Source organism: Hibiscus syriacus, unplaced genomic scaffold (genome assembly GCF_006381635.1).
Source record: "Hibiscus syriacus cultivar Baekdansim isolate YM2019G1 unplaced genomic scaffold, ASM638163v2 tig00005929_pilon, whole genome shotgun sequence".
Classification (NCBI taxonomy): Eukaryota; Viridiplantae; Streptophyta; class Magnoliopsida; order Malvales; family Malvaceae; genus Hibiscus; species Hibiscus syriacus.
This window is the reverse complement of record NW_024062071.1, coordinates 273,825-289,595: the sequence shown is the minus strand read 5'-3', so window position 1 is coordinate 289,595 and position 15,771 is coordinate 273,825. Positions and strand designations below refer to the sequence as shown.

Here is a 15,771-nt window from a genome sequence, read left to right as displayed (position 1 = left end):
TTGAAACTAATTTTAACTCCCATCAAAAAGCCCTTTTAAATCCCTTAAATTATCATTTATCAAAATAAATCACCAAACTTTTAAAATTTATCTTTTCGGTCACTTGCTAAAATTTTGAGGTATTACATGAAGTGGTCATATATTTTGTTTTTTGAAATCAATGAGAAAAAATAGACAAAACACAAATATAAGCGATCAATCATGTAGTTAAACCCATTAATTTATATACACTAAATTATATATAAAGACTGATCATATAATTTAACCTTTTAGGCATCTTATTTACGTTTTGTACAAGTAAAAAAACACTTTGAATCGACAAGTAGACAATAATCATAATTAGATACATAAAGCACCGGTTATGGTTGATCCATGAAGAGTCATTTTCTGTTGGATTTAAGCAATTCCCATACGTTATCGTAGCAGAACGAAAGGCAACCCAATTCCAGAAGCCCCGACACTATGCGTGCTAGAGACTACAACCGTTGGCTTATCTTTCTAGGCCGGCAACCGAGCAATAATTTGGAGGTTTTGGGTTTGAAATCTACAGTTTCTTTGTGCACGTCAGCAAAAGGTTCATTAATTACCGGTTTATGAAATCAGCATGCAATCGTGTGAGAACATCGGAGATGATGATAACTATCTAGCATTAATGATATATTAAGACTTTTTTATCTACCACTTACCCAACGCCTACAATGGGTAAATTTTTTTTACTCGACGATATAATTTTATTATAGATATTTATAACATACACCTAAGCCTACTTGTGTTTCTGGGCTAAAACCCTTAGTTATATGTGGAAGAAAAGAGTACATGCAACTAGGTACAAACGAGTACAAAGCCAACAAATCAAAATACCAAAATATCTCTCATTTATGATTAGGAGTGTTCATTTTTCGGTTTTAATTGAATTAACCGATCGAACTGAATTAGTTTGATTAATTCGGTCGACCATTGAATTAGTTCGATTGAGGAACAATTAATTTTTTTCTATATTCGGTTAACGGTCAATTCAATTCGAAATCGGTTAATTAACCGAATTAATCAAAATTATTAAATATTAAATGTTATATATATATATATATATTAAATACATATTTTAAGTTCAAACCCATTAAGAATTAAGATCCAATTATTTTTTAATCAAACTAAACTCATTATTCAGTTAATGGTAGTTAAGTTTGGTTGGTGGCTGTTTTAACCGTTTGAACACTCTTACTTATGATTACATACATATGAACTAACCATCATTATGGAATCTTTTACTCCCAACAAACATCATGACACAAAATTTTTAAATTTACCCTAACACTCACTACCCAATTGGATACCCATTACCTATCTCAACTGATACCCACTACCTATTTCGTGTTCGTCTGTATCCATTTATACCCGTCTGGCATTAACCTCACAGATTACATAAACAACAAAACATAAAATAAACACGTCCATTACATAAGCAACAAAACATAAAATAAACACATCCCTGGTTAAATTACAAGTCATGTCTTATAAAATATTAAGATTTACAGAATAGTCTTTGAAAATATCTCTAAATTCATAATAGTCCAAAATTTATATGGTGGATAGTTAGTGGGTAGGTGGATATGGAGTGAACGGATGTGGGCAGGTAAGATCTCAAATCCATCACCTACCTACTAACTACGACAGATATGACTTTTTACATCCACGTCCGTCCAGTACTTATTAAATCTATACCTATCCCCATATCAATTAGAACGAATATGATACGAAATCTACGAAATTATACCTGTCTATCGTTACATGCAAAATGCTGCAAGAGAGTCACGGGCTGCTCTTCAAACTCTCACAAAAAAAAAAACTGATTGGCCGACCCTAATGAATGAAACGCATCAGATTTATGAAGTTATTGGGTTTGATTTTCATCGGTACGACAAACAGGCGGATGAAAAGTGAACATATTAATTGCATGCAACTTGTCGAATGAACAGACACATCTCGCCAGCTCAATTCCTCACTTCTTTTTTGCTTGAGACAGATCGCCATCAAGTTTATTTACGACCAAATCAATTGATTTCTCGAGAGATACAAAACTCCGAAAATTCTATATCTGAAAATACTCGTCTGAGACCACCACTGTGAATATGTTCTTCGGTTGTCTTGATATTCGAAGATAATATTGTTATATGATGTATGTTTTTTTATAAAAAAAATTATTCCAAACTATGAGTAACCTGAGAATTGACAAAGTGGAAAGAAAAAAGATGCCATATTTAAAAGAATTTTATAATTATTTTAACATGTATATATATATATTTATTTATTATTTCCTCGTTGTTTCTAATTTAAGCACGTTGTTCGTGGAGTTGATAAGTCTAACTGACATGATTGAATTAATTTACAACGTGCAATGTCCCATTTTAAACTGTTAACGCTCAAACGCCTTTCCTTCTTTGTTTTTTCCCCTCCATGACTTGTCATTTCTCCTCCTTAGGATGACTCATTAATTGCTGGACAAAAGAAAAAGAAGGATGACTCGTTAATTCGACAAATTATTTTACGAATTATCTTTATTATGTCATATATGATTGTATTCGGTAAAAATTGTATATTTTATTTTTTCTTATGTCATTAATTCATCTCACTTCTATAACTACATGAGAAAGAAATTAATAAAGATTTATCATTAAAAAAAGATAACATAAAAATAAAACTAGATAAATCACTTTTAGTGATTAAAACCATGAATGGCGTGATGAAAAAGACCCATATAATAATTTTTTCCGTTAGCTCATCCACCTTAATTAAATTAATTAACTCGTGTAACTCATAGGTTTTTTATTAAACAAATACAAAAGTGGCATATTTTTTCTCAAAAAATATATATCTTACCGGAATTTTCAAAATGATTTTGATGGAAATTTTAAAATATTTAAAAAGATAATTTGAAGGACAATTTTCATTAATAATATATATTTTTATGTGTGTATATCTTGATTCGAAGAAAGGTGCAAAAATTGACTTGTTAGTTGCTTTTATTGAAAGGGACTTGCTTGTAAGTTGCCTTATGTGGCTAAATGAGTGAAGGAATCCATTTTCAATTGTTTCCATCCACTTGTATTTGGTGTACTATATTGATATCAATAATTCAATTTAAGGTTTAAGTCACGTGCTTGATCAATTTTTAGTTCTTATTAATAATTTTAATAATTAATATTAAAATTAAATTTGAAAGCTTGAAAACAAATGAGTGTATAAAGCTAGCATTAGGGGTGAGTGATGCACTATTTTTTTTATCTCTTCTTTTGGTAAGGTACATTGAATATCACAGAATTGTAGGTTGTATATCGTTTTTATATTGAACTTTAAATTGTTTTAATTTAACCATTAAGTTTTAGTTTCAGGTTCAAGTAAGACATTAAATTATTAACGACACGATGATAAGGTCATTTTTTCACATAAACTTTAATTTACGTATCAATTTTGCCGGGGAGAAACTAGGAATTTATTATAGCGGGATCAAAATATTTTTTATTTTCCATAAATATAATTTTTTAGTTGAGGGGGTCTCGTAAAATTTTCTTTATTTATTTTTTAATATATATATATATATATTAATACTTGAAAAACTAATTGGCGGACCAAGGGGTTCCGCCCCTGAATTTTGCCACTAAACTTTAAAACACTTTATTTTTAAGCATTGAACTTTACTTTGCTTATCAAGTTGAACCCTAAAAAAAATTGTCAACTACTCTAGTCGTTGATAACCATCTTCGGTCACCATTCGCAGCAAAATTGGTATCTAAATGTTTGTCATTCTCTAGTCTTTCTTCTCCTTGAACTGGTTTCCACGAAACTCACTCAAAAGCGATAAAAGTTCATCTAAATGTTTAATGCTCTAATACTTTGAAATCCTTTGACGATCGTTTGATGAGACTAGTTTTGAGGTATGTTGTTCGTCTTTTTAAAATAATATTTATCATCATTTGAATTTTCGAGAAAAAGAATACCCAGACCTCTCAAACTCAAGAAAGCATACAAACCTAAAAAATTACAAATTTTCATGTTTAATTAGGTGAGATTAGAGAGGTCTGGAGAACATCTAAACCAATAAAATGATAAAGGGTAATGAGACGAGTTTACCAATATACAAGGTAGCTACAAAAGACGTCAAAGAATGACAATTTTCAGTGACGACAAAAAATGGATGAAAAACTCTTAGCTTTAATGAAGAAGATGATGGTATAAAGTAAAATTCAATGAATCAATGCTTTAATCGAACTTAAAATTAAAATTTGATACTAGAATTGAATTAATTTAAAGTTTAAGAGTAAAATTTAGACAAACCTTAAAATTTAGTGACATTTGAGGCAGTTTACCTTAATATTTTATGTTATAAGTACACTTATAATGAATACATATAATACAATTGAACCACGTCTAATGGAATCAGATGTTAGTTCTATAAAGCAAAGTTAAAAATTTAAATTATAAATTATGAATAGAGAAAATTGGATTGAGAAGATCGCCCGGTAGTAGATCTACATCTAACTTAAGGTGTGAAGTGCCTAATATATAGTCCGAGTTTACTAGTATTAATTATCTATTTTACTCATTGTGTTTACCCTGAAAATTTAGTTATGCTCACCTATATACAAAAAATATGTGTTGTTAATATGTATGTCCAACCTAAACTTTTTTCCTTATCCACAATTGAAGTTGCCCCATAATACACTTAAGCAATAATTGATATGAATTAATCGATCAATAAATCAAACACAGATACAAATGATTACATTACAAAATAAATGCATATAATACACATTTATAACTATTACAACACAATTAAATAAATAATTGATATACGGATTACACCCTAACCTCACCTCACTAATATCCCAAAGTAGCAAGCTCGATGATTCCCTATCGGTAAATCGTAACCCTAAATTATGCCCATATATGTTTGCGTGAAGACACAAAACATGGGTGGTTTTGGAAGATTTTGAGTTAGTTGTGCATTAAACACTGAATGGCAATCAAATTTTGATTGGTTATCCATCAAATGCTCTAGTCATTTCATGTCGATTTATACACCATTCTCGAGTCGTCAGATCAACAACATTTTCCGACTTTTATATATATATTAATGCAGGGCCATGATGATGAACACAGAATCTCTACGGGTCATGCAGAATTGCAGACAATAATATTAGGATTATGTACGCCAGCATAAACTCCATATATATGTGTGTGACGTAGCTTTTGACGAAACATATAGCTTTGATAAACCTTTTCCTTTTAGATTTTCCAGACTTTTAACAGATAAGAAAACCGGTGAATGAGATAATGGAAGGGGGATTACTGCCTCCAGGGTTTCGGTTTCACCCGACGGATGAAGAGTTGGTCGGATATTACCTGAAAAGAAAAAATAAAGGACTCGAAATCGAGCTTGAAGTCATCCCAGTCATCGATTTCTACAAGTTTGATCCATGGGAATTGCCAGGTATATATATATATATATATACATACTTTTCTTCACATCGTATAGGTTTCGTTTCACTGGTTCCATGGAGAATCTAAAAATGAGTTGCTTTTGCAGAGAAATCGTTCCTTCCGAAACGAGATATGGAGTGGTTCTTTTTTTGTCCCCGGGATCGAAAGTACTCGAATGGCTCGAGAACAAACCGAGCTACCAAAGCTGGTTATTGGAAAGCCACGGGAAAAGACAAGAAACTGGTGTGTCAATCTGCCGTCACCGGCTATCGTAAGACCTTAGTTTTTTACCAGGGACGTGCTCCTGTAGGTGATCGAACGGATTGGGTTATGCACGAGTATCGGCTCTCCGATGAGACTCCTCAGGGATCAACTAATCAGGTGAATTTATACATACAGAACCTTGTCTTTGCATTTTGACTCATAGAAATCAATAATCTGTGATCAGGGTGCTTTCGTCTTGTGCCGCGTTGTGAAAAGGAATGAGCAGAAGGCGAGTGACGTGCATGGGAATCCAGAGGTAATGAGTTCAACAAATGTAGAGCTTACTCCGGTTGGAAGAGTCTTCAACGAGCCCGTGCGGCCATTCGAGCCCATCTCGGTCGATACCAATACCAATTCCGCCGGCGTCTGGGTCTCACCTGATGTAGCTCTCGCTTCATCAAACGTATATATATCTTGTCCTGGAGAAAGAAGCATGGAGCTTGAAGATTTGGGTTTATTTACGATTGTCTAACAATTTTCCCATGGTTGCAGGATTATCCACAAATATGCGAAACAGCAGCTGATCAGTACGAGTTTCCAAGCTTACAGTCGCCGTGGGAGTGGCGGCAATGTCAACCAGACAATTTCTCACCTACCTCGTCGTACTCGAACTTTGAGGAAATCGAACTTTTCGATGATCTCAGTCGCATCGGATGCATGTCAGCTTACGGACATGCAAATGACATTCTATGGCAATGAAATGATATGACCAGACTGACTCATTCAACTATGTGAACCCTCTCAAAGAATGGAAGCTTTGGGCCAATCTTCACTTTGTTGGTAAGCTAGTGGAGATGGGAATTTGGAGGAATGTGATGCTGTTGATTGTGATGTAAAGAGTCCTCACTGATAGTATACGTGTGTGTGATTAATGAATAAATCATACAAATTGAGAATCCCTTCCTTTTATTTAATGATTATTATCGGCATCATCTATTAAATGAATTCAATAGTTAAAGGATGTAATTCTTCGAAGATATTTCATGTTTGAACGGTTACGTATATAAATTATGTGTGTTATTAATGGTTAAAAAGTCACTTTTTATTAGAAATTCATAATTTATTGTTTAGATTCTTAGTTTCTTATGTGTAATTACAATAAGAGGTCGCTGATTTTATCAAAATTCATAACTTCTCGTTTAGATTCTTAGTTCTTATTTGTAACTACAATAAAAGGTCATCATTTTTATTTAGTTTCTATTTGAAATTTGAAATTTAAAAATTCAAAATTTTATTTATTAACTTTTTTAATATGAACTTTACTTTCGAGTCAAATTTAATTCTAAAAGAAATAATTTATTTTTAAAAATAATTTATACGATATCTAGATTATTCAAACTTTGTCTCTGTAGTACACATTTAGTACCTAAATTATCACTTTTATTCAGTTTTAATACTTAAACTTTCAATTTTTTCAAAATCATACCTAATGTTTACTTTTTGTTTCATTTTAGTTCTTCGTCGTAAAAAATTGAGGTACTAAAATGAAACAAAAAGTTAACAGTGGGGTACTAAAAAGAAACAAAAGTTAATGATGGATACTAAAATAAAACAAAAAGTAAATGTTAGGTATGATTTATGAAAAAATTGAAAGTTTAGGTACTAAAATGGAACAAAAGTGATAGTTTAGGTACTAAATATGCAATTTACCCTTAATACTAATGCAATTTTAGTTTGTTTATTGGTCTAATTACTATAAGCAAATACTAAGTAAACATTTGGTTAAAAACGCCATAGAAATAATTGATAAATAATTATTAAATGATAAAATTTAAGATTACCACGCATTTAATGCTTCAATTATCACTTTTAGTTTGTTTTTAGTATCTAAACTTTTAATTTTATTTTAAAATCATACATAACGTTTAGTTTTTGTTTCATTTTTGTAACACCTCAAAATTTAATTAAAAGAAAGTTAATGACCAAATTGTAAATTTTTAAAGGTTTGTAGCTCGATTTTAGAATATGTGGAAAGTTTAGGGACTTAACCTGAATTATCCATTTTTTTGGTCAGTGGAAAAAATAATTAAATAAAAACAAAACCCCATATGCGTAAAAATCCCAAAATTTAAAACCCAATCCCCAATTTGCCCCCCGTCGACCTCGCCGAATCCCCGCCATCCGACCGTCGTTTAGCCCGCCACCGCCATCATCGTGCTTGTCGTCGATCGGCGACCAAAGCCCAACCACCATTCCATTGTGGGACAACGTCGTTCATTGTTAATTTCATCGTGAAGTCTTGTCGCGAAAACCAACCGACCATCGTTATTTTTTGTCGATTCTGATCGTTCCAGCCGCTTTCTTGCCTTACCGCCACCACATTTGAGATCCTCATGCCCTTTCAGTCAGAACCTAGGTGGAATCGTCGCTCCACCATTGCCCATTCGCCGTCTGGCATGGTAAACACACTGATTTCCTTTCTCGTTCAATTTTTGCCATTTTGACTCGTATTTCATACTGTTTTAGACTGATTTTTGTGTTTGGTTGCCTTGGGAGTAATCAACCGATCACCCCGAGCCTGTCGCCTGCCGCCACACACTGTCACGTGCCTGCGTGTGGGGCTCTTCCCTAGCCAAGGAAACCTTCTGAAATCGGTTCAGGTGGATCAAACTGGCCTGACCCGGTCTAAATCGGGTCTGCTCGATCCGAACTGGTCTGACTGTTGATCGGCCTAACAGTTGACCAATCTGACTGTAGACCGTTGACTTTGACCCAAAAAGAAATTTTTGAAAGTTATATTTTATGTTTTTCGACGTCCAGAGTCCGAGTCCGAATCCGAAGTCTGTTTCCTCAAATTCAAACCTAGTAAGCTTTTTTCAGTATTTAACCTTCCGATTCGGTCCATTTTATGCAATTAAGCCTCATTTATGATGTAATTTATGTTTATATTTATTTGAGATATTATTAGACGTTGGATTCAAGTTCGAGAGTGATCAAATGGAGTTTAAATGCTCGAACTATGGAGCACGAAAATAGAGGTAATACATTACTACCTTATGTATGCTTTATGGAACACGCTAGCATTGGTTAATGCATAGATGAATAAGTTTGGTTACATGTGCGTAATTAATATATTTCTAAACTCGTTCCAAATGCGATGAAAAATTATTAAACAGAATAAGAACCATATTACACGTATAGGACACTAGAAGACTGATAAGAAATAATTTCAGGTTATGTGATTAACCAATAAAGCAATCAACCTCAGAATCTTTAAATTCTAATTATTTTCGTTAAAAGGTTTAATATCGAATCATTGGTTAAGAAATTACAAAATTACCCCTATAAGGTAAAAATGGATCGGACTGACTCTGATAGTGAAAGTACCCTGAGAATTCGTTTTTAATCCGAAAAACTACTAATTCACCTATTAAATTCCTGATATGTTCGGAAAGACGTTGATAATCAGATCTTAGCATCCGAGAATATACAAGACCTAGAATTATTGACTTATCGGTAAACAACTAAAGACTAAAACATCGGGAGCATTATTTATGTTTGCATTGTTCAGGATTGAATTGTTCAGGAAATTGAATTAAATGGAAAGACTGGATTGAAGGAAATGACCAAAATGCCCCCGAAGTGTAAAATGACCAAGATGCCCCTGAAGTGTAAAATGACCCAAAGTACCTCCAAGCCCTAGAATGATTAAATACCCTCGAGCTCCGAAATGAATAGATCAACCTTGAATACCAAAATAACCTAGAATTTCTATTTCGTGAGCGAACACCCGGAGACTAAATTACCGAAGGTACTTTACATGCCTGAATTTATCGAAATGACTTTATTATACGACCAAGTTTAACTGAATGGAAGTGTTGTATGTATCAGAATTGTGGAAACGACTGAATTACTCTGGAAACTCCGAAGTGACCCAGATAAACTTAACTACTAAATGACCTAAGTACCCTCAATGACCTAGAATTAAGCGAATGACTTGAATAAGTCTGGAAACGCTGATTAACTTATATGTTGTAATGTTCATAAGGGTTTTGAACCACAAATCAAGCATATCTACATTTCTTGATACCGTTGCAATATAGAAATGAAATAAATACCATTGAAATACCTGTTCGTCTCCATAAGATCCATTCAATGATGATTCTGAAGATTATCAGTTTGACTAGTGTTGTCAGTATTAAAGTGTGAATATCCTTGAAGTGCATCGATATGACTGATTGACAGGTATCATAGTGATGTAATTTGTTCAGTTCGAGTTGACTAGATATCCTGATAAATCGACATGAATCTTAAATACCATGAATCATCGTCTCACTCTTATTAGATTAAATTACTAAGAATTCTCTAAGAATTCAATGTCCAAAATGCCCTTGATTTCCTGAATAATGAAATCACTCATGTCATACCTGAAATCTCAAGTAACATCGATGCAATAGATTTGAATACCTTCATGATCACTTAAAGCCTCAGAAAAATATATTTGAATAATATATGATCTTGATAAATCAATTCCCGAATGACTGATGAACCTGTTAGCTATTAAACCCCTTTTCATGGGGATATTGATTCTGAAATCTTATTAAATTATAAAAGTTTCATCCTACCTGATAAATACCAAGTACCTCCTAAGAATAACTGGATCCTCTAGCGTGTTCCCTATGTGAAATGTAATTGTTTTACATGTTTTAAAATATGATTTTTCAAAATTACAGATTTACTGATGTTTTGATTCACTGTTAATGAGCTATGGCTACATGATATGTGTTCTCTGATTACCTGTTTTTTACTGGAAAATATAATCGTTCTTGATTTGTGGATCATGTGATCTACAGTTACTACTTGAACTATTTTATTGAGACATTATCTGGGTAGGTTGAATATGGAGGTTCAGCTCTGATCAAGATGGTAATTCCTTACCGACCTAATGTGACTTTAGGTAGGCTTTAAGGCACCAATATACTCCCTTGGGTAAATCATGGGACTAAGTATAGTGTATAGGTAGAAGGAAATAATGTAATATAAATAACTTCATTGTCACTCTTACGATATTATACTGGATCATGATTTTAATATTTTTAATATTCAAGTTAACTTTTCGGTTTCTACAGGCGAGCGTAAATGATGAACATGTCATCTGTGGTGATATTAGATCTTTTACGTTGGGGAGATCCTGGCCGTTAATTTCCCGGATGTTTGCGTGTCCCGCTTCCCCTCGTTTGCTTACACTAATTATAAACAGAATGACTTTAATTAGTAGTCAGGCAGCAGAGATAAAAACACACCGCTGGATCAAGATGGTAATTCCTTACCGACCTAAGTGACTTTAGGTAGGCTTTAAGGCACCAATATACTCCCTTGGGTAAATCATGGGACTAAGTAGTGTATAGGTAGAAGGAAATAATGTAATATAAATAACTTCATTGTCACTCTTACGATATTATACTGGATCATGATTTTAATATTAAAGTTAACTTTTCGGTTTCTACAGGCGAGCGTAAAATGAATGAACATGTCATCTGTGGTGACGTGGACCAATGACATTGCGAGTACGGATAGTTGAGCAATGATATTAGATCTTTTACGTTGGGGAGATCCTGGCCGTTAATTTTCCCGGATGTTTGCGTGTCCCGCTTCCCACTCGTTTGCTTACACTAATTATAAACAGAATGACTTTAATTAGTAGTCAGGCAGCAGAGATAAAAACACACCGCTGCTGCGTCGTTTTGACCAACCCATTACTTTGAATTATATTTTTAGTTTGTAATCATCTTAATTTAATAAATAAATAAACAAATGTAGATTTTACTTTGAATTATATAAGCATATGGTTTAGTGTGTATGGAATATTAATAGATAAAAAGATAAACTACACGTTTAGTACTTAAACTATCAGTTTTAATCTATTTTAGTATCTAAACTTTTAATTTTTTTTCAAAATCATATTTAAAGTTTAATTTTTGTTTCATTTTAGTACCTGTAAACTTTAGTTTTTATTTTGATACCCTCGTTCAAAATTCAACGTTAAATTTAAAAAAAACTAAGTTTATGTACTAAAACAAACCAAAACTGGTAGTTTAAGTATTAAATGAGTAAATTCTTAACGACGGGAACTAAATGAAATAAAAAATAAATATTAAGTATGATTTTAAAAAAATTAAAAGTTTAAGTACTAATATATTTACTCTTAATAAAGTTATATCGAGTATTCATTTAGTTGGAGTAATTGTTAATGTTATTGAGAAAATTTTTAATTTTATAGTAGATCAAATTTTAAATAATAATATATTATTTTTTCGAGATGTTTAGTTTTATTTATCTTAAAATTTTATCTTTTGATTCTTATATGAGTTGTGAAATCTAATGGTACTTGTTATGACCTTATGGTACTTATTATGACTGGTTTGGGCGTCTAGATGTTATAAGGACCCAATTAAAAGGCCTGAAGAATGGGCAGAGTAAAGAATCTTGAGGGACCAATTGGAGAATTGACAAATTTAGTGTGGGCTTGATCACCTTCAGCGCCACTTTGCTCTCTAATTTCATCAATCGGTCCTGTAAGGTTCTTCACTTTGCCAATCAAGTCCTCAACTCTTCATGCTATTCAGTTGGGTCTTTATGGTGCCTTGAACGTATTAGACAATTTACAGACAAAACAATATCTAATTTCTAATTGACTGCACAATCAAACAATCCTTCAACAAAAATATTTCATCTGCAGAGACAATTATATGCTGATTTGATATAATATAACTTCGTTAGTGCTTTGTCACCACTCTTTTCATCATTATCCGCCGTCATATGTCTTTTCGTTTTACCAGTTTGTAACGTTTGTAACTCTATAAATATGCACAAAATTTCCTATTAATACACTTGTGCGATGCCTACGCGAAAGAAACTGTGCAAGAGCTACTTGGACCATACAAGGTTGATTGCTACCTAATAATTGCTCTTTTGGTAACCTCAAATTGTTCTTTGAGGTGACAGAAAGTTGGTGCACTAGAGTTTTGTGGCATTTCGCTAATGGATGTTGATAATTCCACAAAGCTTTTGAGTAGTTGCCATTCAAACAGGGGCTCTACCCACCTTCTCAACCAGTATAAATCTGCATAGTTCCTCCATTTTTGGCAGTAACACCACCACCATGGGTCCTGCTGCTAAACTCATACCTCTCATCCTCTTGTTAATCTATATTGATCCGTTCACATGTCAGCAAAAGATTTCAATTCATACAAATTGGTTTGCGACAGTTCTGAAGGTGGTTTAATCGGAGTTTTTGTTTGCATTTTGCAGGTGAAGTCGAGGGCTTGGATTCTTCTGGTGCACCACCCACTGTAGACCCTGCAATTAATGAGGTAACTTCAACGGCAAGGGATCTGAAAATTTTCAATCTGTCATGAAACATCTCTCCATGAAAGTTTGATTTGAAAGGAAAATTGGGCTTCCGTTTAAAATTTTATGATTCAAAGGTGCCTGAAGTATGTTTGTTTTGAAGGATATGATAGAAGTCGAGACGATGAAGCCGAAACTAGAGGTTGTCACGATAAAGGATTATACTCCGACCATGCCAAACCCTGTACACGATCCACCACCAAGAGGAAAACCGTGATATCGGCTGGCGGTGGCGGCAACTGAACTTGAATCTAGAAGCATTAGATATGCCTACTTGTTTTCTGGACTGCGTCTGTTAGTGAAAATTACGAGCAATTAGCTGCTTTAAATGCAAGAAACAGTAGTTCCTTGAATAAAAGAGGATCAGAAAACTGTTAAGAACCAGATGTCTGACTAGTAGTTTCTACTTTTAAGCAAAGAGAATGATTTCTTCCTTTGATTCAGAGGGAAGAAATGCCCTTTTTGCTAAGTTGTGACTGCAAGTAATAGCAATAGTTAGCTTGCTTTCTTTCATACCAAAATTCAGTATGCCTCAAGGATCCGCCAGCAACAAGATTTAGGGGATGGCAAATTTCAACCTTATTTTTTTAATTTTTTAATTTAAATTCAAGGTAAAATTAATCAATCCCTCACAAGCTTCTGCATATTTCCAACTTAAACTATCTTTTGATGAATTAATCCACCCAAATTCAGACAGTAGCCAGGTACAAAATCAAGTGAGATGAAAAACAAAGGGCACAAATTTGCTACAATGGAAACGGCAAAATGGACTTAAATTAATCCCCCTGTTAACATTTTTATCTGATTTGCACAATTCCAGCGATGACCAGCTTTTTGATCTTGTTCATCACCCTTGGATTCTTCATGTGTTCTTGTGCTTCGTTCTGGTTTTCCTGGAGATCAATCAAAACCTGTCCAAATCCCCATTTTCAGTAAACCAGACATCAAGGAATCCAGACATGTTCACATTATAAGTAATCCCAGAACTTACCCGTCTCATGACAGGATCCGAGAGAATGTTTTGAATCTCAGGATCTTGCATTGCCTTGGCCCGGCAACAATATCACATCAATTTAAGTTTACATACTAAACAGCATGTGTGAATCCAAATAAGAAACAATGACATAAAGGGAATTACTCGATACTCAATTGTCTTTCCTTCAGCTCTTCAGGGGTGAAATCGCCTCGACTCGCTTTGTTAATCTGTTCCACACATCTGCAAAATAATTGAGAGAACCAAGTAATTATATAAGGTACTGATATAGGAACACAAAACTAAAAGATCAAAAAGGGAGAGCTGCTTACCTTCGGAAACCATCGAGCAGTTCCTGGTTATTGGGATCATGTTTCAACCCTTCCTGGTATGTTTCTAAAGCTTTGTCATACTCCTTGAAGAACTGAATAGCACCTTTTCTTGTGTAACCCTTAGAAAAGGTTGGATCAAGCTCAATGCACTTCTCAGCATCTTTCAGTCCCTCAGGCATTGCACCCAATTTTGTGTAGCATGCAGCTCTGTTGCTGTACGTCTGACATGCAAAATGAATTTTAACAATCAACTCAATGCACGATGCTGTTTTGTTGCACCTTCGCCTATGGTCACCAACAAACTCACAAAGGAAATAGACTTCTTACCCTTGGATCTTTGGGGTTTCTTCTCAAAGACTGTATAATGCTTCACAGCTTCCGGATATTTCTGCTGCTTGAAAAATTCATTCCCTACAAATATATTTGTGCCGTCAGTAAATTAACTGTATATGACAGTCGGTAAACAAATTTAAAGTATTATGGTCCATCCAATTAATTTTAGTCTTTCCTTATCACGTCATTCGATGCAATTCATCCAAAGCAATGAATATGTCAATTGACTATATCATACAAGATCAGTGGGACATATACGATGTACACGGGCGTATTAGTCACCTGAATCTCATGCGGTATACAGTTGGCAATAGCAATCTCAGTAAGGCATCCACGTGAACTATAAAATTAAAATTACATAATTTTGTTAGTTAAAACCTTCAAATAAATTAAATTATTCTAAAATTATAAGATAAAAATCGAAAGAAAATATTTTATTACCTGATATTCTAACTTTTCGATCATGAGTCTAAAGTCTTATTGATGTGTTGGTAACAGGCGTAAGAGGTTTCATCAGTCCACCTATCATTAATACAATATAATTATATTATTTATTAGTAATATTATAAAAAATAGATAAAAATTATTTTTTACCTATTAAGTGACGGAAATTCATATAGGACGTGTGTTTTAAGAATCGGGCATAAAAATAGAATTCAGATCTAAACCCATGATTGTAACAACAATAAACACTCTACAATGACATTTGTCGTCGGATCTACGGCTCTACAAAGCTTCCGGAACGAAAATGCTAAAACTGTCGACCCCCAACTTATATTTCTTGAATAACTCAAATTTTGCAAGTAAAATTTTTAACCGCGGAGTAATAAAATGAAACAAAAACTAAACTTTAGATATAATTTAAAAAAAATAAAAAAAAAATTAAGTTTTAAAACGGACCAAAATTAATAATTTATGTACTAAACGTATAATTTACCCTTAAATTTATAATTTTAATAATAAAAAATGTTATTCTTCTTTGATCCGAATTCAAGCAGTTGCATTTACAATATGTAATTGTTATTAATAGGTTAAAAAAAT

The 15,771-nt window shown here is 33.3% G+C and overlaps 2 protein-coding genes across 2 annotated transcripts; one reads left to right on the top strand and one right to left on the bottom strand.

Moving 5' to 3' along the window:
- Positions 1-5,302: 5,302 nt before the first annotated feature.
- LOC120200056 (NAC domain-containing protein 71-like) lies at positions 5,303-6,441 on the top strand. The gene is made up of 4 exons (XM_039200993.1): positions 5,303-5,488; positions 5,585-5,859; positions 5,927-6,145; positions 6,235-6,441. The coding sequence occupies exons 1-4, from the start codon at positions 5,332-5,334 to the stop codon at positions 6,439-6,441; spliced, it is 858 nt and encodes a 285-aa protein (XP_039056924.1). The 5' UTR covers positions 5,303-5,331.
- A 7,448-nt stretch (positions 6,442-13,889) lies between these two features.
- LOC120200055 (hsp70-Hsp90 organizing protein 3-like) lies at positions 13,890-15,195 on the bottom strand. Its single transcript, XM_039200992.1, has 7 exons — positions 15,185-15,195; positions 15,013-15,070; positions 14,725-14,754; positions 14,398-14,618; positions 14,243-14,308; positions 14,084-14,144; positions 13,890-14,003 (listed from the first exon to the last, which is right to left on the bottom strand). The coding sequence occupies exons 1-7, from the start codon at positions 15,193-15,195 to the stop codon at positions 13,890-13,892; spliced, it is 561 nt and encodes a 186-aa protein (XP_039056923.1).
- Positions 15,196-15,771: the final 576 nt, after the last annotated feature.

Coding starts and splice junctions, on each gene's coding strand:
- LOC120200056 (XM_039200993.1), top strand. CDS start 5,332: ATGGAAGGGGGATTACTGCCTCCAGGGTTTCGGTTTCACCCGACGGAT. Junction 5,489..5,584: donor TGATCCATGGGAATTGCCAG/GTATATATATAT, acceptor TTGCTTTTGCAG/AGAAATCGTTCCTTCCGAAA. Junction 5,860..5,926: donor CTCAGGGATCAACTAATCAG/GTGAATTTATAC, acceptor ATCTGTGATCAG/GGTGCTTTCGTCTTGTGCCG.
- LOC120200055 (XM_039200992.1), bottom strand. Junction 14,309..14,397: donor CTGCTCGATGGTTTCCGAAG/GTAAGCAGCTCT, acceptor ATTATTTTGCAG/ATGTGTGGAACAGATTAACA. Junction 14,145..14,242: donor GAAGAGCTGAAGGAAAGACA/ATTGAGTATCGA, acceptor ATATTGTTGCCG/GGCCAAGGCAATGCAAGATC.